Source organism: Strix uralensis, chromosome Z (genome assembly GCF_047716275.1).
Source record: "Strix uralensis isolate ZFMK-TIS-50842 chromosome Z, bStrUra1, whole genome shotgun sequence".
NCBI classification, from domain to species: Eukaryota; Metazoa; Chordata; class Aves; order Strigiformes; family Strigidae; genus Strix; species Strix uralensis.
The window spans coordinates 31,342,615-31,364,677 of NC_134012.1; the positions used below are offsets into that span (position 1 = coordinate 31,342,615).

Consider the following 22,063-nt stretch of genomic DNA (forward strand, 5'->3'; position numbering starts at 1 on the left):
AAGACTTATGGAGATGAGCCAGGGGCTCCTGAGGTAATAGAAGCCAATGGGGCAACACCAGTGAAATACCTCAAAGGGATTAAGGTTTGTTCCTCTAAAAAAGTGACACAGCCAGCAGCCCAGCTGAAGTGCATCTACACCGATGCATGCAGCATGGGCAACAAACAGGAAGAGTTGGAAGCCACAGTGCTGCTAGAAAGCTATGACCTAGTTGCCATTACTGAAATTTCATTGGACAAATCCCATTACTGGAGTGCAGCTGTCGATGGCTACTGGCTGTTCAGGAGGGACAGATGAGGAGGGAGGGGTGGAGAGGTTGCCCTCTGTGTCAAGAAATCGATCAATTTTGAAGAGCTGTCTGAAGAATAGCCACAAGCAGGTTGAAAGCTTATAGGTAAGACTGAGCCAACAGAGGGAACCTTGTGGTCAGTGTTTACTACAGGCTGCCTGATCAAGGAGACCCTATTGATGAAGCCTTCTTACACCATCTACAGGAGTCAGCGTGCTTGCAGGCTGTCATGCTGCTGAGGCACTTCAGCCACCTCGATATGTGCTGGAAAAGTAGCACAGTGAGCTGCAGAAAATCCAGCAGTGCATCAAGGATAACTTCTTAAGCCAGGTAATAGACAGCCCTACCAGAGGGGATGTGTTACTGGACCTGTCGGTTATCAATGCAGGTCAGCTAATTAGAGATGTCAAGATTGGAGGCAGCCTGGGCTGCAGTGATCATGTGCTGGTGAAGTTTGCAGTCCTGAGGGGTATGGATCAGGCAAAGGGTAAAAGTAGGACCCTGAATTTTAGTAAAGCAAGCTTCCAGCTGTTCAAGGAGTTAGTCAATAAGACCCCCTGGAAAACTGCCCTCAGGACAAGGGAGCACAGCAGAGCTGGCAGATCTTTAATGATGCTTTTCATAGAGCTCCAGACCTCTTGATCCCCAGGTGTAAGAAATCAGGAAAGGAAGGCAAGAGATTGATGTGGCTGAGTCAAGACCTGCTGGTCAAACTAAAGAGCAAGAAGGAAATGCACAGGCAGTGGAAACAGGGCCAGGTATACTGGGAAGAGTATAGGGACGTTGCCTGATTGTGTAAGGATGGAGTCAGGAAGGCCAAGGTGCAGCTGGAGCTGGACTTGGCAAGGGACTCAAAGAATAATAAGAGCTTCTATAGGCACGTCAGCCACAAAAGGAAGGTCAAAGAAAGTGTAACCCTGCTGATGAAGACTGGTGATCTAGTAAAAACAGACAAGAAGGCTGAGGTACTTGACAACATTTTTGCCTCAGTCGTCACTGGCAATTTCTCTTTCCACACCTCTCAAGTGGATGGACCACAAGGCAGGGACTGGGGGAGCAAAATCCCTCCCACTGTAAGAGAAGATCAAGTTCAAGACCGCCTGAGGAACCTGAATGTATATAAGTCTATGGGACCTGATGAGATACATCCCGAAATCTTGAAGGAATTGGCTGATGTAGTTGCCAAGCCACTCTCCATGATACTTGAAGAGTCATGGCAGTCAGGTGAAGTCCCTGGTGACTGGAAAAAGGGAAACATTGCACCCATTTTTAAAAAGGGTAAAAAGGAGGACTCTGGGAACTACTAACCTGTCAACCTCACCTCTGTGCCTGGGAAGGTCATGGAACAGATCCTCCTGGAGGATGTGGAGGTGATTCAAGACAGCCAGCATGGCTTCCCAAAGGGTAAGTCTTGCCTGGCCTACCTAGTGGCCTTATATGATGGAGTGACATCAGTGGACAGGTGAAGAGCTAGTGATGTCATCTATCTGGACTTCTGTCAGGCCTTTGACACAGTCCCTTCTCTCTAAGTTGGAGAGAGATGGATTTGATGGATGGACTATTTGGTGGAGAAAGAATTGGCTAGATGGTCACATCCAGAGGGTAGTGATGAATGCCTCAATATCCACGTGGAGATCAGTGACGAGCTGTGTCCCTCAGGGTTCCGTATTGGGACCAGCACTGTTTAATATCTTCATCAACAACATAGTGGGATTGAGTGCACCCTCAGCAAGTTTGTGGATGAATGATGTGTTTGACACACCTGAGGGACGAATGCCATTCAGAGGGACCTGGACAAGGTTGAGAAGTGGGCCCATGTGAACCTCATGATGTTCAACAAGGCCAGGTGCAAGGTCCTGCACCAGGGTTGGGGTAATCCCTGCTATCAATACAAGCTTAGAGCTTTAGGCTTAGATGAAGCAAAATTACACTGTACAACAGCTCATTTGTGGCAAATTTCTAATGGCATAAAGTCCATAAGAATGTCTGAGTCTTGTGCTGGTTCTCTTGGTGTTGCTTTCATAGGCTGTTCAATCTCTCTGTGCCATTTGGTTTGATCTCTGTGGAAGCCTTCAGCCAGCCAAGAGGAAACCTCAGATTCAGCTCTGCGGTGGAGTATAGACTGGATTGAATGCAGGACACACTATGTAGATCAGGACAAAAAAAAATATTTTAATGCTTCTGTTCTCCCATGATTCTATTTTTATTTTAGTGGGATTTGATGTAGTATTTCAGAGGCATTGTCACTAAAAGAATGTGGAAAGCAATTTTTTGACTCCTAAATACTTTCAAGATTTCAAAAAACATTGTCTGAAATTGACATTCTTGGCTGAAGAATAAATTGAAAATTTGAACTAATTTCCTATCACCAAGATCAAAATCTGTATCTTAGTAATTTTGAAATTATTTATTTAAATTTTGAGCCTTCTTTTTTGACTTTTTTAATGAGGCAATGTTTCAGTAGACAGTGTGACTTTTCAAGACAGAGAAAAATTTACAAATAGTAAAAGAAAATTTATGCCCCTAGCTATATAAAAACTTTAAATTGATGATAAAAACAATGCTATAAAACTATTACAATATAAGTAGACTGCAGGTAAATTAAGACTTTAAAACACGAGGAGATTTCTACCCATCTATTTAATGAAGTTCTTGAACAGTCTTCCAATGGGAATAAAGTGTGCTGACCAGCCCAGTGGTGTTATGCTAGAGCTCATACTGTTTGTGAAAGCGATCCTGTTACGCTGCTTGCATCTCAGAATGAAGGACTGGGCTCAAAAACCTGGGAAGTTGCTTTCCATCCTGTTTTTAATTCAGAACATTAATTAAAACTGACCCTTCCTAGTAGTTTTAGTTTTGATTATAAAAAAATCTGTTGCAAAATGTTGTTTAGGTTTTTCTAGAGCGTTTGTACCGCTCTGAATTACTGAACAAGTTGCAAACCACTCTTTGAATCTATCCATCTGCTTTCTGTATGCAGTGAATCCAATGCAGTTTTAGTGACAATGACTACTTTTTGTTTTTCAGCCTTCATTTAAATGGGAGATCAAATTGTAGTGTAGGAGGTAGACAATTACTATTCAACTTCTTGGTGATTATTTTTAATAGAAGAGATGTTGGGAGTCCTAGATACAGTGCAATTTTAATGAAATAATGAGCTTCCTGACTACAGCAGACTGAGCTTTGTCTGATTTCTGCAGTGATGAATTGACCATGTCAAACTTTGCGGTCTAGCCTAGTGAAATATTTTACTATGAAAGTTTAATTTTCATTCTTTATTTATGAAAGCAGTAGTACTGTCACAACGTGTTATCTTAGAAGTGCCGTTTTGTGTGATTTATTTTAATGAGTGTCACTTGTTGATATGTTTTGTGATTTTTGACCCATATTTAATGCCAAAACCTCTAAGTGTTCTGAAATATAATGAGTCTGCCGTTATTATTTTTTTCTTAAATCAAGACAACGCATTTGCAGTTGTATCTCATCTGAAAAGTCCCAGTGGTAGTTTTGTTACATATGGTGGGGCAAAAGAGTTTTACCCTCCTTTTTGTGAAATATCTTCTGGAGAGACCTTATACTTAGTAAAAGCAAGTATAAAATCTTTAAAAATACTCATTTATGTTGCTTTTCTGAAGAATCTATGAAAATGCTTGTTCTCTATGAAACTGTATTAATTCATGCTCATTTGGGACTGAAGAATATATAGCACATTGCTTCTTTACAGCAACAGTAGCCTTATAGGAGGTATCATCTGTACTTGCAATTCAGCAAATTAAAGGTGTAATGTATACTGAGATTAAAACTGAGTATCTAGTAGTCTTCTAAGAGACAAGTTTAGTTAAGTTCATATTATAAATGAAATATTTCAAGCCAGTGATTAAAAAAAAAAAAAGAAAAAAAGAAGGACTGGAAATTGAACCACAAGTGACATATTTTGTTTATTTCAATATCAGTTTTTTGATTTGGCAGTGAAAATAAAATTACTAAAAATTATCAGTAAAAACACTGAAAGGCTGTAATTCACCTTTTTAGTTCAGCTAACACTGTGATACAGTGTTAATACAATATTATATTTAAAGTACACTATTAAAAATTCAGTACACATGTTGCTCTATTAAAGAAAAAAGGTTTTTTTAAAGATTCTCAAATGTCGCTTATATCCTTAGACCATCATGACTACATGTATTGGGTGTAGGTGTCAAGATTTTGGTAGTGAGGGGGCTGCAGGGGGACTCAGAAGAGGCCAGGGGCTGTCCTGTGTGGGACGCAGCTGGGTCCATCTGGTTCCACTGGACCCACCACAGGACACAGCTGTGCCCATCAGCCAGGTTGGTGGTGCCTCTGAGAAAACAGATTTGGGAAAGGGGAAAAAACAATGCACAGCAGCTGTGAGAGAGAGGAGAGGGAAAAAACATAGTGTGTGAGAAACAACACTGCAGACACCAAGGTCGGAGAAGGAGGAGGAAGAGGAGGTGCTCCAGGCACCAGAGCCAGCTCCTGCAGGGAACTGTTGCCTGTGGAGAGGAGCTCACAGTGAAACAGGTTTTCTGGCAGGAACTGCAGCCTATAGGGGACACATGCTGGAGCAGTCTCTTTTTGAAGAGAAAGGAAAAGAGGCAGGCTTTTACTGAAGCCCATGGAGAGGACAATCATCACGGGAGCAGTTCATGAAAGATTTCCCGTGGGAGACAACCCATGCTGGAGCAGGGGAAAAGTGTGAGAAGGAAGGAGCGGCAGAGAGGAGCTGTTATGGGTTGACTTCAACATCCCAGTTCCCTATCCCCTTGCACTGCTTGGTGGGCGAGAGGAGGTAGTGGACTCAGCAATGAAGGAGTGAAGTTGAGCCTGGGCAGAAGAGACATGGGTGGGAGGTGTTTTTAGTTTTGTCTTTGTCACCATCCTACTCTATTTTTAATTGACAATAAATGAAATTTGTTTTCCCTAAGCAAAGTCTGTTTTGCCCATGGTGGTAATTGGTGAATGATTTCCCTGTCTTTACCTTGACCCACAAGCTTTTCCATCTTATTTTCTTTACTATCTATTAAGGAGTTGGGATGAAAGAGGGGCTGGATAGGCATCTGGCAGCTGGCCAAAATCAACCCACCACACTGCGACAACGTACTTCCTGTAGCTAACATGAATTATTTAAGGCAGCAGTAAACTACCATGCACATTTTGTTGGAAGGTAATTTTCAAAACATAAATTCAGCAGCAATTTGATTGTTTAGGTATGTGTTTTGAAATTGGAAGATCAGATTCCTGGATTGCCTACATGCTTACTGTCACTCTTTTTTCTTACAATTCTTTCACTCTTTTGAAAGCTGGTATCATTATGCTGTTTTGTATCTTGAGACTGAATACAAAGCTAAAGATAAAGTGTTATTACAGTTCATTAGTTCATATATATCCATCTATGCATAAATTGTGATTATTATTGTAATAAATGGAGATTGCTGTTTTCAAATATTTCAGTTTTTCACAGTAAAAATTTTCCCAGATTTGTAAGGTTCTTGGAATCCTTAAAATTCCTCCCATGGAAAAATAAGGGAGAACCTTCAATGTGTAACATAAAACGCTTAGTAACAAAACAGTAAAAAAATACAGAGATAGTCAAGCTGGTCTGAAGAAGAGCCCCATAAAAGGTGCATGGACATCAGTTCCTCAGCATTGACTATATTTCTTTACAGTTCATCTCCTATTGCCTCTTACTGCTTCACTATAATCATCTGACCCACCGAAGACAGCATTTATTCAAAACAGCGCTAAAAAAAAAAGGACTTCAAGTCCAAATTTGAAACTGAAATATGCAGTGAAGTAAACTGTGATGCCAAGCAGCAGTCATGTTCAGCCAATTACTCCAACAAAATATCTCCTCTGATATCTAAAGGACAGTTATGGTACAGACTGTTATTGTCACAGGAGAAGTATGCAGTTCTCTGTGTTTGAGATGTCTGTGCAACTTGGAGATATCTTCAAAACCTTGATGATACTTAATAAGTATAGTTTGGTAGAATAATAGCTGCGTTGCCTTTGCTGGGAATTAAGACAATGGTTCTTAGGAATTGCATGCCTTGGGTCTAGAAGAATAAACTGTCCTTAATGATATAAATCAGTACTGGATACAGCTGGAATTCTCACAAATGCAAACCTGACAGTCTCACACAGCCAACCAGGAAACAGAATGTGATGTGTGGTATAGCTCTCTTGGCTTTACAAGAATTGTTGCAGAATTATTCTAAAACAGTTCTCTGTTTTTTGAACATCTGTATGATGATGCTAAAATGTTCAATGTTCTTGCCACATTTGTGCTTCTTCTTTCCATTTTGTGAAATCATGAATTTGAGCATCCCTCAGCTTTCTTGGTTTTGCCATGGAATTGAATATACAGTCTGCATAAATAATGCAGAATAAGTTTTTGTCTTCAACATTCTGTGCAACCTATCTTGCTGAATTCTGAGGAAAAAGTATTGTAATTGCTGTAGATAACTTTTGTTCATGGTTCCCCAAGAGAATTATCATGTCATGCAGCTTCAATTAGCATATGAGGACAAAAGGCTTAATTGAATTCTGTACAGCTGGGGCTGCTGACTTCTGACTCTCTTGAAACTCAGGTGATAACGTTGCAAACTGTTCTTTATTCCATTTTTAAAAAATATTTTTGACTTACTAAGAAAAATAAGATTTGCTGCTTGTTCTTTTTTTTTTTTTTTTTTCAAATAAAACATTGTTTTATGTGGACTATTTTTCCTGCAATGGACCAGCTTTTTAGTAATGGTCACAGAACTGCATTTCACACTTCAGTATTACAGTGCAGTCTGTGGAATTTCATTATTTGTACAGTGCTATCATTTTTACATAATTGTTAGTTGTTTATATTTGTAAAGTAAACCACAAAATAGAAGGAGAATAAGCAGGAAAAAAATATTGCCAAATAAGAAAGAAAGAATATACCACGGGTAAAACACAGAACAGATATCAATATTGGTGTTACTGAAAATACTGACAGTATTCACATAGCATTCACCTTCAAAATGTTACACAAAATATATTTTGCAACATTCCACCCTGTGAGCATTACCAAAATTATTCTGGAAAAGTTATTTTGAAGGAAAAATTTTTTTACTATCAGTTTGGTTTTGCTTCAGTTAGAAATAATCTTTTAAAATTTTGGTCTCAAGCGAAATCAGATTCTTAGCTTGCAGGCCTCTTCATGATGAGCATACCAGACATGCACACCCTGGAAGCTCAAAATGCCTAAAAGCTAGGTGGATGTGAAGTAAGCATATTGCTAAAAGACCTTTGTCAGAACCATATTTCCGCTACAGAGTTTTAAAACCAGGATGTGCACTAGCATTAGCCCATCATTAGGAATTCCAGGTATTGAAGAATAGAGTCTAGATGTTCTCTATGAAAGACTTGGCTGCCATGTTCTGAGGGAGAAGGCATAAAGGACAATTACTCATTTAAACTTTTATGAATTTCTTATACTTTCGGTATTACAGCACAAACAAGGACTCCAGATGAAATAACACAAGGGCAGCAGGAAACTTCATGCCATAGAGCCAGAAAACTCATGCAGAACCAAGTTACAGTGACCTGTGTCCCATAATGGAGACACTGACAGTTGAATCATGGAGTGTACAAGTTGCTGGTCAATTCCTGAATATAGAGCGTAATGATCACTTCTAAATGTTGCCTGTCCGTGTTTTTCTAGCATTTTAAAGATGAATGCATTCAATATTGAATTTCAGTTACTCAATTTCAGTGGTTTTTTTTAAATTATTTTCGCTAGCACCAGTATTGATATGTTCTGTGTTTTATCCATGGCAGCTTTTTGTTTTCTTGCTTTTTTTTCCTTCTGTTTTTTTATTTGTTGATGTCTTACATTCACCCTATATTGCATTTATTCTACCTGCGGTCTCATATCTTCTTGTCTCTTCTCTTTCAGAGTTGCCAGTCCCTATTTCTTTATGCAGATAGTACAAATGTACTATCTAAAATTTGTAGGAGCCCTGGTCTTTGAAACAATAGCATTTAGCACTTCAGAGATCATGAATCCCTTTATATGTGATTTATATTCCATTCACACACTTACTGAATTTTTATTGTGCTGTTGTTCCTAACAGTTGCCATTGAGCTTTTTTTCAAAACTGTCCATAGTGGAATCCTGTATTTTAAGAAGCTTTTGAATTTCATACTTCTAATAAGAAACTGGAAAGGTAGATTGGTTTTTCAAGCCATCAAATACAGTCATCCTTTAAAAAGATTATAAATATTGATGGATAAATTTTGCTTTTGTTCATTATCACATTGTTATTGAAAATATAGCTCTCTTTTAGCTCTGTTACAGTGTGTTAATTAGAGACCTGGGCATGAAATCAAAATCACTAGTAATTAACACTACCTTATGTAATAAATTTGAGATCTCTTAGGCCACATGGATTTCATGTCCTATGAGGTACTACATTAGTATGATTTTATAATGGAATTAAGATACTGTTTTTAAAGGCAGGACTGTGAAAAAATACCATTGGATGTCTCTAAGAATTGTATGTCTATGTCAGTTAAATATATTTCATATATTTTATAATTATAACGATAAAGCAGAAAGATCCTCTGTTTAAACCTATTGCATGACTTCTTAGGAACAGCTTTGCTAGTATCTGGCCATCCAAACATGAAAAATAAACTTAAGTTACAGGGGGACACAATGGCACAAATCCGCTTTCCTCAAATTCACATTGCAAGTCAGTAGCGTAGACTTCAAATCAACAAAGAGCCAATATTGAATAACACTGCTTCGCAAACTGTAGCACATTCAAATAGGGGAGTAATTTTCATTATACCAGAGATCTGTTATGTCAATATGACCTTATGTTGTGTCTAATACTTAATGCCTCTTGCAAATTATAATTTACAGTAAGTATATCTTCTCTTTAATCTTTTGGAGGGAAGAAGAAGAGAAGGGGAGGAATTAGTGTGGAAGCAGGAAGGGGGCTGTGCTGGAATAGCTTGTCATAGGGTGGGAAATAAGACCTCTAGTCTCTCAGGGTTGACTAGAATAGGAGTATCCTAGCTCTAACCCTGAAATTGAAGCTGAAGTAGCTGTCTCTAAAATAGAAGAATGCATATTAAATCTGTTTGGGTTCAAGCCAATAACCCAACCAAAGCAATCTATAATTTAGGACTTGGGTGTTGGCATCTATTTAGGATTATAAGTAGGGTCCAATCGCCTCATTCTCAGACCTATCTGCCCCAAGTTTTTTGTGGACTTTTCTGTAACAGTATCTAGCTGCATCCTTGAAAGCAAATCTCCCTTCCCTGGGCTGGGTGTTATACTAGTATCTAATAACAGCAGAAGCAGAGGACTGAGCCCTACCTTTATAAGAAAGCTAGGGAAGTAAGTTTTTGCAGATATTACTGCAGGGACGTATCCAGAATTTGCAGGCCTAATCTGCAGGAAACATTGTAAAACTGAGAACTAGCCTCCCTGTAGCATAAATGCTTGAAGATCCCTTCACTGTAGGAGCTAGAGTGTTCTCACCCCGGTGTCTCCTCTTTGGTGGCATGCTGGCTGTAGCACAGTTGCTCCTCTGAGGACCCAATCCTGTCCTTTTCTGTCTAGTGTCCTGGACCAACCTGTGCTGACTTATCTGTTCTTTTGGTGAGAGGCAGTTTCTTGGCCCTTTCCCTTTCCTCCTCAGGTAGTGAACCTGAGTAAGTGTTAACTTTTAACTTACCTTGTTCTGCTGTGTGCCTACTTGCTGGTATGCGTGCTGTTTGGAGGAAGCGCCCTAACTCTAGCAGAGTCGAACCATATACAGCCCTCAAATGCAACTTACAAACTGACTCTTTCAAGGCAGGGTGGGAAAATTATTCCCTACCTAAGTCAGACCACCTTTCCTGTTTTTGACTGGCCAAACTAAATGCAACACCAGATCGACAGGTAGGAGTAATTTAATATTTTCCCTTTATTGATAATCTGTCTGAGCAGTCCTGAAAAGAAAAAAGCCTCTTTCTCTTCTAAGCACCGACCCCCGAATTGACGTATCTCATTATTTGTACCTGTATGAATATGTAGCTATTATATATGTGGGTGAACTTGTTGGTTGCCACTGAATGCTAAGATACTTCCTTATCTTTGCAAAGCACAACTGAAGGTTTTCTAGATTGCTACTCATAATTGCTTAAGGTGTTAATTGTGTTAGATGGAAATAATAACAGGTAGTGTTCATCACAAATAAATGGTGTGTTCTTTCATTGTTCTATATCCTCCTAAGAGGACTATGGAGGAATTGTCTTGATTTCTGGGCTAAGGAACAGTACAAATTCGTATTCCATAACTAGCAGTCTTGTACTCCTAAACACACTATAGAGACAGAAATCCTTCTAGAACAAAAGTAGAAATATGTGTCCCTGTTAGCTATGTCCCAGATAGCTAAAGCTCAACTAACAATAACAGCACTTAACATGTGACTGTGTAGGTGTAGTAAAAGCCAACACAAGCTTCATTTCTTTCTAATGAATGGAAAGATTTTGCAAAGTTCTAAACATCTTTAGGGACAATTAATGACACTGACTTGGGTGTTGTGAATTTTTTTCCTATTCTTAGATATGTAAAAAAGAGCGTGGCTGAACCTGAAACAGACATTTTTCTAAAGGATTATACCACATGGTACAGAAAAACATACCAAGTAGTAGGTTGTCCCAAGATAAAACACTGCAGGCCTTACCTATTTACTTAGCTGTTAATGAACATTAAAAGTTTCTTAGGTGCATAGCTGCACACCTGCCTTTTTAAATTGTTTACAAGATCAAAAGCTAATTTTTAGATTTCATTTTATATTATAAAAATAATTCTGATTACTGGGAAAATTTGTGTTTAAGCTTCTATAAATAAAATGAGCATTGAATTGTCACAGATTGTGTCTAAACCTGAGAATAGGTGCATCCTTCCAAACTCAGTGTCCAGGTGTGCTCTGCAGCTGCTTATCTTCTGGAACAAAATTGAATGTGCAATTCCTCCCTTACTCCTTTGTTTTGGAAGGACCTGCATGAACATGTACTATAAGAGGACTTGTGACATTCTCAGTCCAGGCCCATGTACTAAATCATTGGGAAAATAGGGTCTAGGGTGAGTTGTCATGTGGTTTTTTTCCCCTCAGAAATAGCTATACCATCCTTTTAAAATACAGTTATATTAATTCATTTCTATGATACTGCATTCTGTCTGAGTAAACTATATCTATCAATCAGTCACTTGCTCTCCATGGAATAGAAAATTTACAGAATATGTATCTACAAAAACTGACTGTTTTACCCAATGTAGAAACTTCTTTATTATCTTTTTTTATTTTCAGTGGAGATTTACAGGGATATTTCATTAGTCAAAGTTTGAAAATATTTTTCTAATAGGGAAAAAAATGGCTATGAAATTTGCATTCATTAATGAAGACAACAAATTAAGAGTGACATATGAAAATACATAGTAGTTACTTAAAATACTCTGTCTTGCTAAAGCAAAAGCAGCAGGTTCCTTTTATTTCAATGTTCTGTTCAAAGCATTCTGTTTTCACAAAAAGCTGTTTTGCTAGAAATTCACTGTGGCAGAAAATAGCATTATGCATTTGAGCAGATGCACTGGCTCACTGCGTTAAAGATGGACACCTGGGGTCCTGCTTTAGACTTGCAGAGAATGTGGAAATATTGCAGATAAAAACAGATAGGTAGAAAGTAGGTGAGTGTGCATTTTCAGATTCTCTAATTAACAAACATTTGGTGATATGAGTAGGTGGCTCTTCACATTCTCTTCAGTTACTGATTAAAATGTAGAGATTCTTTTTGTTTCAATTCACATCTCTGTAGGGACCTGAAAACTGAATTTTTACCTTGGAGGTCTTCCCGAAGACCTCTGGGGTCTGTACTGCTGATTACAAGCATCTGTAAGGAATATGGTGTAGTTATCCATTTTTATATGATAATTTTGATCTTGTCTTTCAGTATCTTTTGCTTTGTCCTAGCTTAAAGCACAGTTAAGGTTATTCTTTGCCATACTCATTGTCATATTAATCATAGTTTATCATGCTGTTGTTTCTGCATATTGACAATCACTTGAAAGTAATAACTATGGTTGCTCTTGTTTGAATCTCCACACTTCAAACAAGCTTGTATGTAAATATTCTTTTAAAAATCTTTTATCCTGCTATGTGATTGAAAGCAAACACTTGCAAAATAAGTGTTTCAGATTGTACATGCTGATTACATGATGGTTGGAATAATTTGCCTTACAAACTAATAAGTTATTAGTGCAAAGGCAGTGTCAGTATGAGCAAAACAAACCTCATGAGATCTTAGCAGTGAAATAATATATATATTGTCGTTGACACTCTGCCCTGATAAAGATCTTTGTGTTGTGCCAAACTCAAGTGTCCTGAGTCAGCTTTCAGATGTGTTGGTTTAATTCCTTGAAAAACTCATATTGGAAAATACAGGTGGCAATGCAGATACATGAAGTCATGTTTCAAGACTCAACAGTTCACATGCCTGCTTGAACACTTGCCAGATTGCTAAAAGGCATCTGCTGCTTTGTTGCTTATTGTAATAACCAGACAGGGTACCTGTGCTTTGTACTTTGCCTGAGATGGAGCTAGTAGGCAACTAAGAACTCTCCAAGTTGCATTTCGGGACCTCTCTTCTGCCTACTATATCTTTCAAAAGTATTTGGTAAAACATACATCTTTTCTTGAACAAACACTTTTCTCCTACCAAGTGACTACATTGATTCCACTGCAGTAAATGTGCATGAGTGCTAAACTAAGTATGAAGAGTTTCTTCATACTGAGTTAAAACTTAGTGGTAATTCAGTGCATTTCCTTTCTCCTGCAGCTTGGAAAAATAAGAGGATAAGCACCTCAAAATGTATTTAAAATCAACTGTGTTGATTACTTCTGTTTTTTGTAGTGAGAAAGCCTTCTGTCTTAATTTCTGCTATAAATATTATATATAGTTGTACTGGATGTATTTGCTACATATTAGGTTTTCCTCATGTTTGCTGAATTGAAAAATCAGCAAAAATTAATGTGGAAGAATTATACCTAATCATGTAATAGCAGTATCTTTTGTCTCCAGCATACAGCAAGGAATAGAAATAATGCCCAGCCAATGCATGATGAACCATATTTATTCTAAACATGACATTTCTACAGTATTTAAATTTAAATGGCTTTAGTGAGAGCACTGAAACACAGACTGGCTTCTTTTTGCTAATAGGAACCACAATAATCTCTTTATTACACCTTTTGTGTCTCTGTCATTGGTCTGCTGGTAGTTAATACTGCAAAATCCACACAGCATGGGAAGACGATTAGACTTATGAACTAACTTGACCATGCATAGAAATTACCTAAACACTGAGAACAGACTGAGAACAGATTTTATTAAATTATACTGAACTTTGCATAAACAAAACCAGAGCATACATGTATTTTCTATATATAGAAATACATACAGAATATTTTCTAACTACCCATACCCTAACTACCGACTGTTTCTTGTACCAAACAGTCTTTTATTACTTGCTTTGGTTACCATATGATATACCAGTTTAAATGAGAATACTTGATAGGATATTTACAACTACTTTAGTAGTCTTTGATGGTAGTCATTGAGTACACAGGTTCAAAAAATTATATTTTATGCATTCTATTATGCATCCTAACATCTTTAGGGAGCATATCTGAAGGAAAGAATAGACAGTTATGAAAAATGCAGCTAAGGACAAAGAAGTTGCTCAAACTGTTAACTTTTACATAAAAGGTAGATAAGAGATCACTGCACATATGCAGTCATATTCATAATACTTTGTATTGACAAATGAGAGGACCATGTTGCTTATTTAAAAATATGATCATGTAGCATTGAGAAATATCACATATTTTGAATTAAAAAGTTCCTAGATACACTTTACTTAGGTCTTCACTTTTTCTTCAACCCATACTTGTGAAGTTTTTCTTGTCTCTGACAAATTACAGAGATCTTTAATTGAAAAGATGATTACTAATTTTCCTTACATTGTTGTTGATAGTTGATGGAAAAGTAATGGTCAAGAGACGAATCTTCAAGGAAAGCAAAGGTCGTCTCAAGGTTAAAAGGTGTTAGGTCAGTGCTCATAGATTAAGTGAAACAGATTCAGGTTGAGATGATCTCAGTTAATGAAAACAGTAGATTACAGATAAAAATTAGCCAAGGAACATAGCTGGAAATGATCACAGCAAGCATCGTGACCTTAAATGTGTTCTTTCAAAAGTATGTTAAACAAAATGTATCAGCAATAGCGTGGCCAGCAGGGACAGGGAAGTGATCTTACCCCTGTACTCGGCACTGGTGAGGCCACACCTCGATTACTGTGTTCAGTTTTGGGTCCCTCACTACAAAAAGGACATTGAATTACTCGAGCGTGTCCAGAGAAGGGCAACGAAGCTGGTGAAGGGTCTGGAGCACATGTCGTACGAGGAGCGGCTGAGGGAACTGGGGTTGTTTAGTCTGGAGAAGAGGAGGCTGAGGGGAGACCTCATTGCCCTCTACAACTACCTGAAAGGAGGTTGCAGAGAGCTGGGGATGAGCCTCTTTAACCAAGTAACAAGCAATAGAACAAGAGGTAATGGCCTCAAGTTGCGCCAGGGAAGGTGTAGACTGGATATTAGGAAGCATTTCTTTCCAGAAGGGGTTGTTAGGCGTTGGAATGGGCTGCCTAGGGAGGTGGTGGAGTCCCCGTCCCTGGAGGGGTTTAAGAGTAGGGTCGACATAGCGCTGAGGGATATGGTGTAGTTGGGAACTGTCAGTGTTAGGTTAACGGTTGGACTAGATGATCTTCAAGGTCTTTTCCAACCTAGATGATTCTGTGAAAATGGAAGAAGCTAATGAGTTTCTGGAACTCATTTGCAAACCACTTCGTAAACTCCATCACTTCAGTGTGCAAAGTGTACTGTAGTAAATATATAAAAATAGCTTACGAGAATGCATCCATTTCTTTTGTCCGTTTTCAGCACAACAAAATGAAGCTGATCAAACTGAAACAGACTAGTCTCACAAAGTCTCATAGACGAGCACTTGCTAGTTCATATAGAGTCATGATTTCTGGCAGTGGAAATGTGATGGCTGTGGTAGTAGAAGTTTCCAAGAAGTCTCGAATGGTTTTGTGCAACACATCACCGTGATCCCAGAATCCACAAAAATTTTCAGTGATTTTGTTCAAACCAGATGTTTCTCTGATTGCTGATAGCTAAATTCATCACCACTTAGTTGTGATTCGTTTTCAGCTCTAGATCACACAGTGCTTTATATACAGTATCTTCGGGGCAAAAGGATGTAGAGGGAATTGACAAGAGTTTCCACTTTTACTGAGCATTTGCATCAAGAAGAATAGGATTAATATTTCAAAGAATGAATGAAGATGAACAGAATAAAATTTGTAAAAATTTCACTTTAGGAGAAAACAGTTTTCCTTTTCCTTTTTAACTGTTTATGTTCTTAGCCTGTCTGAAGTAAAAAAAATTAGTATTTCTGAGTGAAGCAGTGAAAGCAATAAAACATACTTTGAATCCTAAATATAACAAAGATTCTGTGTTCTTTCCCTTTTTCAGCTCCTTTCCTTTGTGCTGCTAGAAATAGTTCTGTAGAAGGTTAATACCCAGCTGTTTTAAAGTTGATTTACTAATGTGACCTCCTCACCATTGAAGCTGCTACTTGTAATGAGGTTGTAAATGAAAGGTGAACATGGACCTGCTTGAGTGGGTCCAGAGGAGGCCATGAAGGTAATCAGGGGCTGGAGACCTCTCTTATGAGGACAGGCTGAGAGAGTTGGCGTTGCTCAGCCTGGAGAAGAGAAGGCTCCGGGGAGACCTTATAGCGGCCTCCCAGTACTGAAAGGGGGCCTATGGGAAAGGTGGGGAGGGACGCTACCAGGGTGCGTAGTGATAGGACAAGGGGTAGGGGTTTTAAACTGAAAGAGGGTAGATTTAGATTAGACATAAGGCAAAAATTCTTTAATGTGCGGGTGATGAGGCACTGGAACAGGTTGCCTAGACAAGTTGTGGCTGCCCCCTCTCTGGCAGTGTTTAAGGCTGGGCTGGATGGGACTTTGAGCAACCAGGTCTAGTGGAAGGTGTCCCTGCCCGTGGCAGGGGGTTTGAAACTAAATGATCTTTAAGGTCCCTTCCAACCCAAACCATTCTGTGATTCTATGATTAATGGTTCACAGTTACCCAGAAAGCTTGGATATCATGGTGCCTCCATATCACTGTATTAGCTGTATTGTACTGTGAGACTTAGAGCCATGTCATTCTCTGGTGCTGCAGCACAATGTTGTGTATAGCAAATGGACAATGTATGGGGTAGGGGAATCTTTTGTGTGCTATCTCAGTTCCTGCATAAGCATTTAGAAATTTTTAGAGATCACGCATAGATTTACTGGGTCATTAAAAGGGTATTTAGGAGCTAAAGCAACTAAATTATGCTTTGAAATATTATACCTGTTTTCTTCAATAATTTATCAAGATGCTTAGACATATGAATGACATGTTCAAATCGGTGTCAGAAGTTCAAGTCATTATAGTTTAATAAATGGTTTAATTGATTTCTGGACAAGTTTTGAAAAATTTTTATATGATAGCCAAGTTTTCAAAAATTCACCAATTACTTGGCAGTGCTATATTAGCAAACTGTTGTTATATTTCTTTCTGGAAAAAGCAGCTATGGCTTTTTATATGACATGTCCTTAGATTGAGAGGTGTAATTCCTTCCTTCACCTGCCTTTTATAATGTATTATGCCATTAAGACACAATGAAGCATCTTTTAATGGTCCATTAACACAAGAGTTGGATGCACTGTATGGAGAGAAAGAATATCTTCCAGAAGTCTAACTAGTCAAAGAGAAGTTTTGAAAATTGGTATCAAATTCAAACTATATGCTAGGTGTTCTTCCTGTTGTGTGACTTTTTAAATATTGGGCTTTTGTACTTTTCTATATATTGTTGCTGAGATGGTGTTTGATAGGGAACTTTAAATAATTGCCTTTAAAATGAAATCTCTAGTTAGCAGTTTATTTCCCTGTGAATAAGTCCCACATTAAAGAAAAGGGTTGTGATACAAAAACAGAATAAAAAAATTTAAAATTACACTGTGGACAACTGGGCCCATAGGCCCGTAGGGCAAGACTTCATAATTGAATGAAGTTCTGTTACCAGTGAGAGATGATGTTTTTTGGGAAAGAAAAATATGCAGCCAGGTGGCAGAGATGCTGAAAATGATATTTTAAAATTGAACAAAACAGTTTACATGCTAAATGGGTCCACTTAGACCAAATAGATGGGTCAGTCCACACACTGGACAGGTAAAATAAACTTTTAAAATTTTTCTTTCTGTAATATGTTTTTATCAGACTGGGCATCACAGTGGAAGAGAGTGCAGCTTGCCCTTCAGTAGCAGTCCTTGCTAAATACTAACACTAAACAAATCAGTTACATGTCCATCAAGGATGTGAAGCATTTCGCAGAGCGGGAAATTAAAAAATGAAACATTTCAAAGAAAAAGACCTGAGGAAAAATCTAACCTCCTTTAAGCCTCTGTGCCTGAAAAGCTGGGTAAAGAGGAAGACATACTGAATAAATTAAAAATATACAAATTAAACGTGTATTTCCACATGAAGCAAAATTTGAGCTGGGTACAGGAAATAGCTGTTCAAAATGAAATCGAATGCTATCCCTAGGTGGTAGTTCTGTTGAAAATAACTAAGACATACATTTCTTTTTATTCAGATTCTCTTTGAACTGCATTATTTCACTTTTTCTTTTTTTTTTAATAATATCTTACATTCCAATAAGTAAATAGGATTCAAAGCCTCTCTGTACATGGAATTAGAACTGATACTGCAGAACAAATTACAGACCTTTGTAATGTTTGCTTATTATTCTGACATAAAAGAATTCCTTGTTCTTGTGTAAATTTCCATACACTCCATGATTTGTGGTGAGATTCCTGTATAAGCTTCTCACGGAAGTTTGACGTGCACATGCCAGGTATATTTGGTCCTCATTTGAGTTTTATATAGTACTAAGCTGCCTTTCTAGGGGTAACCATAGAATGATCTAAGTTCAAAGCAGGAGGAGGAAACCTATCTCAGTTTAAGTTTGAGAGAGTCATATTCTTAAGAGCCATTGGAATCTCAGGAACAAAATTAGTCGTCTGATGTGCAATACATTACTCTGTCCTTTAAGCCATATCCCTTGCTATGTCTTGGCCTCCAATAACATCCACAGCAATAAGACACTCTGCATTAAATAAATACTTAATCTATTGTATTCTTCATCTTAGATGCGTATGGCGACATTTCTGAGGTATGTGAGGGAATTGTGCCTCATATTTGAAAAATATCTATAATCTGAGTCCTTAGGGCAAAACAATTTAAATCTGAATGTGTTTAATGCAGTAATAAAAACCAGTGTTTATTTTCTGAAAGCTATGAGGATAAAATCAAAACCAGTTAAAAACATCTGCTAGTTTAGTTAGTGTTGGGGTGTATGTTTTCTAATGAGCAAAAAATGCATTGTGTGTAAAATTCAGATAATCTGGTAGTAATTTTTATGAAAAGGTTCTGTCTTTTCCCAAATTTTCCTCCCCTTTGCCTCCCTTTCTTCCTTTCCCCTCTTTTCCCTTCTCCCCCTTTCCTACTTTTACTCCCCTTTTCTCTTTTTTTCTTCCTTTCCTCCCTTTTTTTACTTGCCTCTACCCCTGCCTTGTTGACCTTGTCCCCTTCCCCCCACCTTTCTCTCTCTCACCCTCTGCTTTTTTCTATAAACATGAAAAATTCTCAGTCTCTTCCCATGTCTGAGCAAGATAAATGAACTAATTTAAAATATTTTCCATGCCTCATCTGTCCACTCCACAAGCTGTCAATGAGCTTGGATTGGGAGCTTTCATGCCAGTAGTCCACAGTGAGCAGTTGTATTATTTTGAAATAAGAATGTTGTTTCCATGGCAAACTTGGAGGGCTTTGCAACTGTTCTGACATCCACATACTTTTGGGTTTATGCAAGAAAGATGATACTTTATAAGGTTTTTTTTAAGCAAAAGGGCATTTGCCTACCTGTCCAAGATAAAGCCATCATGTTGTTCTTTTATTTTTTTTATGTTTTGAGGGAAAGCAACAGGAAAAAATAAAAGGTGGAGAAAAAAGCAACTAATTTTAAACATGTTATAATTTCAATTTTTGCTTCTGCATTTTTGCCTACAATGATTTTAACCAATAAGTGTATTAATAGCTAATATGTTAAAATTTAGAGAGAGGAATGGTTTGGCAAATTTTTGTAATGGCTAACTGCTCCAAGACACTGCTCACCCTCTTCTGCAGTAGGATCAATTTTTTCTAAATATTTACTTAGTAAACTTAGTACAGGACTTAGATATGAGAGAAACATTTAGAAATAACTTACTGTTTCTGAGATACTACAAAGTGATTCATTTTAGATTGTGGAATTTTTAAAACTTCTTATACTTAATACATTTTAATATGTCTTAATGTCATAACTTTCTGTACTGCCTTATCACTTTTGCCTGTTCAAATGACACTATTTTCTGGTTAGGTATACTGTTAACATCAACTCTGCTGAAAAATAGAATTTGGCTTTTGGCTGAAAGTTTCAGAAATAATTATTTCTTTGTAAGCTATGCAGTCCCCTCAGCTTTTCAGAACTGAAAAAAAACTTGCTGTGATGCAGAGCATGTTTAAATTTTGTGTGCCTTGACCCCTTCCTAAAATTAAAAAAAAACCCTTAACCAACCAACAAACAACCCCCAAACAAAAAATATCCCATACCCCTCCACCCTGTAATAACCCCATATTTCCAGTTTTGACTTAATCGGTTGTTTATATGCTATTGTTAGCACCTGGAAATAGCATGACTCACATTTGCTCGCTTTACTGTAGGGTTGCCAGGTAGTTCCTACCAGTGGCATAACCACACTAAATGGTTTTACTTATCCTTCTTTTCTAGTAGTGTATTCTGTCCAGAATAGCTTGCCTTCAACAGAGAACAACTTGAGAAGCAGCTGTGTCCTCATTCAGTGTACTTCACAAGTATAATATTTTCCTTCCCAGAGGCAAAGTGCATTCACCTACATAATTGGCCATGACCCCTTCTTGCCCAAAGGACATACAGTGAAATCCATTCCCATTTTCTAATCTTTTAGGACACAAAGCAGCACATTACTGTCATGCTAGTAGGTAGATGAAATTTTGATATGTGTGCTTGTATTGTCAGAGGTTTCTGTTTGAGCTTGACAAGATTCTTGTTTCTAAACATTTGAACATGCATGTCTTAAATGCTATATGATTGTCTCTTTACTAGTTCTGTTTTATTTGGGGGTGTGTGGAAATACCTTTTTAGTTTATTGGTATCACCTTATCAACTAGCCATTGTCAGAAGGATAGAGAGTTTATTAGATAAGAGGTGGTGGTACTTCTATTTTGATAAAGACTGTCTTTGTATTTTTTCATTTCGGTAAATTGCTTGCAGGATATGGCTAAGACTATAATCCTTTCAGTGCTGCATCTCAGTGTTCTAATTGAACTGCTATATTATTAAAATGTTAAATTCTCTCTGTTTGTATGTATTTATATGAAGTATTACAAAGCAATTATAAAATAAACTATACAGAAACAGTGATCTTCTCTGTACTAAGTATAAATAACAATATTACTTTTCAGAGCAGTGCTTTGCATTAGATGACAATTCATGAAGGAGTGGAGCCTGAAATGTCCATGCAGTCTCAAAGTTCTCTATTCATGGTTAAGGACTTTGCTGAGTTGGAGATTCTAGATGTTTCCTCTAACTACTTCATGTAGTCATGCTCTATTTTAGTTGGGGATCTGTCTCTTTTGAAATCTGAATAATACAACGTCTTCCACTAGAATTTATTTTGATTGACTTTGCAGAAGAGGACCGGGGGATCAGGTGGAGAAGTTAAACCTGATCAGATGGAGAAGTTAAACCTGAATCAGCAGTATGTCCTTGCAGCAAAGAGGGCCAACTGCATCCTGGGCTTGATTTGTAAAACTGTAGCCCACAGGCCCAGGGAATCTATCCATTCTTCCCTTTTATTTGGCATTTTTAAGATGGCACCTGGTCTCCTCATTACTGGCATATGGAAGCAAGTCCAGTGAAAAGGCATTGAGATGGTCAGTGCTGAAGCACAGGACATATGCAGAGAGACTGAAGAAACTGGATCTGTTCAGCCTGGGAAAGAGACAGCTTTTTGCAGAGATCTTACTGCTATTTATAATTTATATTTTCGCAGAGATCTTACTGCTATTTCTTTTGCAGAGATCTTACTGCTAGGTAATCAGAGGATAAAGGGAAGATGGAGATGCATGCTTTCTGGAGGTGCGTGGTGGTAGCTTGAGAGGCAAAGAACACAAATCAGAACACGGTAAATTCCAATGTTATGTAAAGAAAGGATTTTCTCACTATGAAAGCTGGTAGTTAAACACTTGAGTAGGTGCTCAGCAAAGTTGAGGGATCTTTGACCTTGGAGATGTTCAAAAATCAGCTGAACAGGCCTTGTGTCACCTGATTTAGGTCTGCTTTGGCAAGGTGTTGGACTACATGGCCTCTGGAGGTCCCCTCTAACCTCTGTTATTCTTTGACTATGGAAATAGTTTAGCTCTCATTTTGCACAGTTGTTTTGTCTCTGCAGTATGTATGTGGGTTAAGAAATAT

At 37.9% G+C, this 22,063-nt stretch overlaps 1 protein-coding gene across 14 annotated transcripts in view; it reads left to right on the top strand.

Moving 5' to 3' along the window:
• Positions 1 to 22,063, top strand: part of KDM4C (lysine demethylase 4C) — a 275,507-nt gene that overhangs the window by 210,267 nt on the left and 43,177 nt on the right. Inside the window, exon 18 of one of the 14 annotated variants that reach the window (XM_074857264.1) lies at positions 21,668 to 21,702. The exons of 12 other annotated variants lie outside the window; for them this stretch is intronic. In XM_074857264.1, the coding sequence (XP_074713365.1) occupies positions 21,668 to 21,682 (15 nt within the window). In that variant the 3' untranslated portion in view covers positions 21,683 to 21,702. Of the gene's footprint in view, positions 1 to 5,335; positions 5,431 to 21,667; positions 21,703 to 22,063 lie in introns of those variants that run through there. One more of the 14 variants, XM_074857265.1, reaches the window with a different exon arrangement.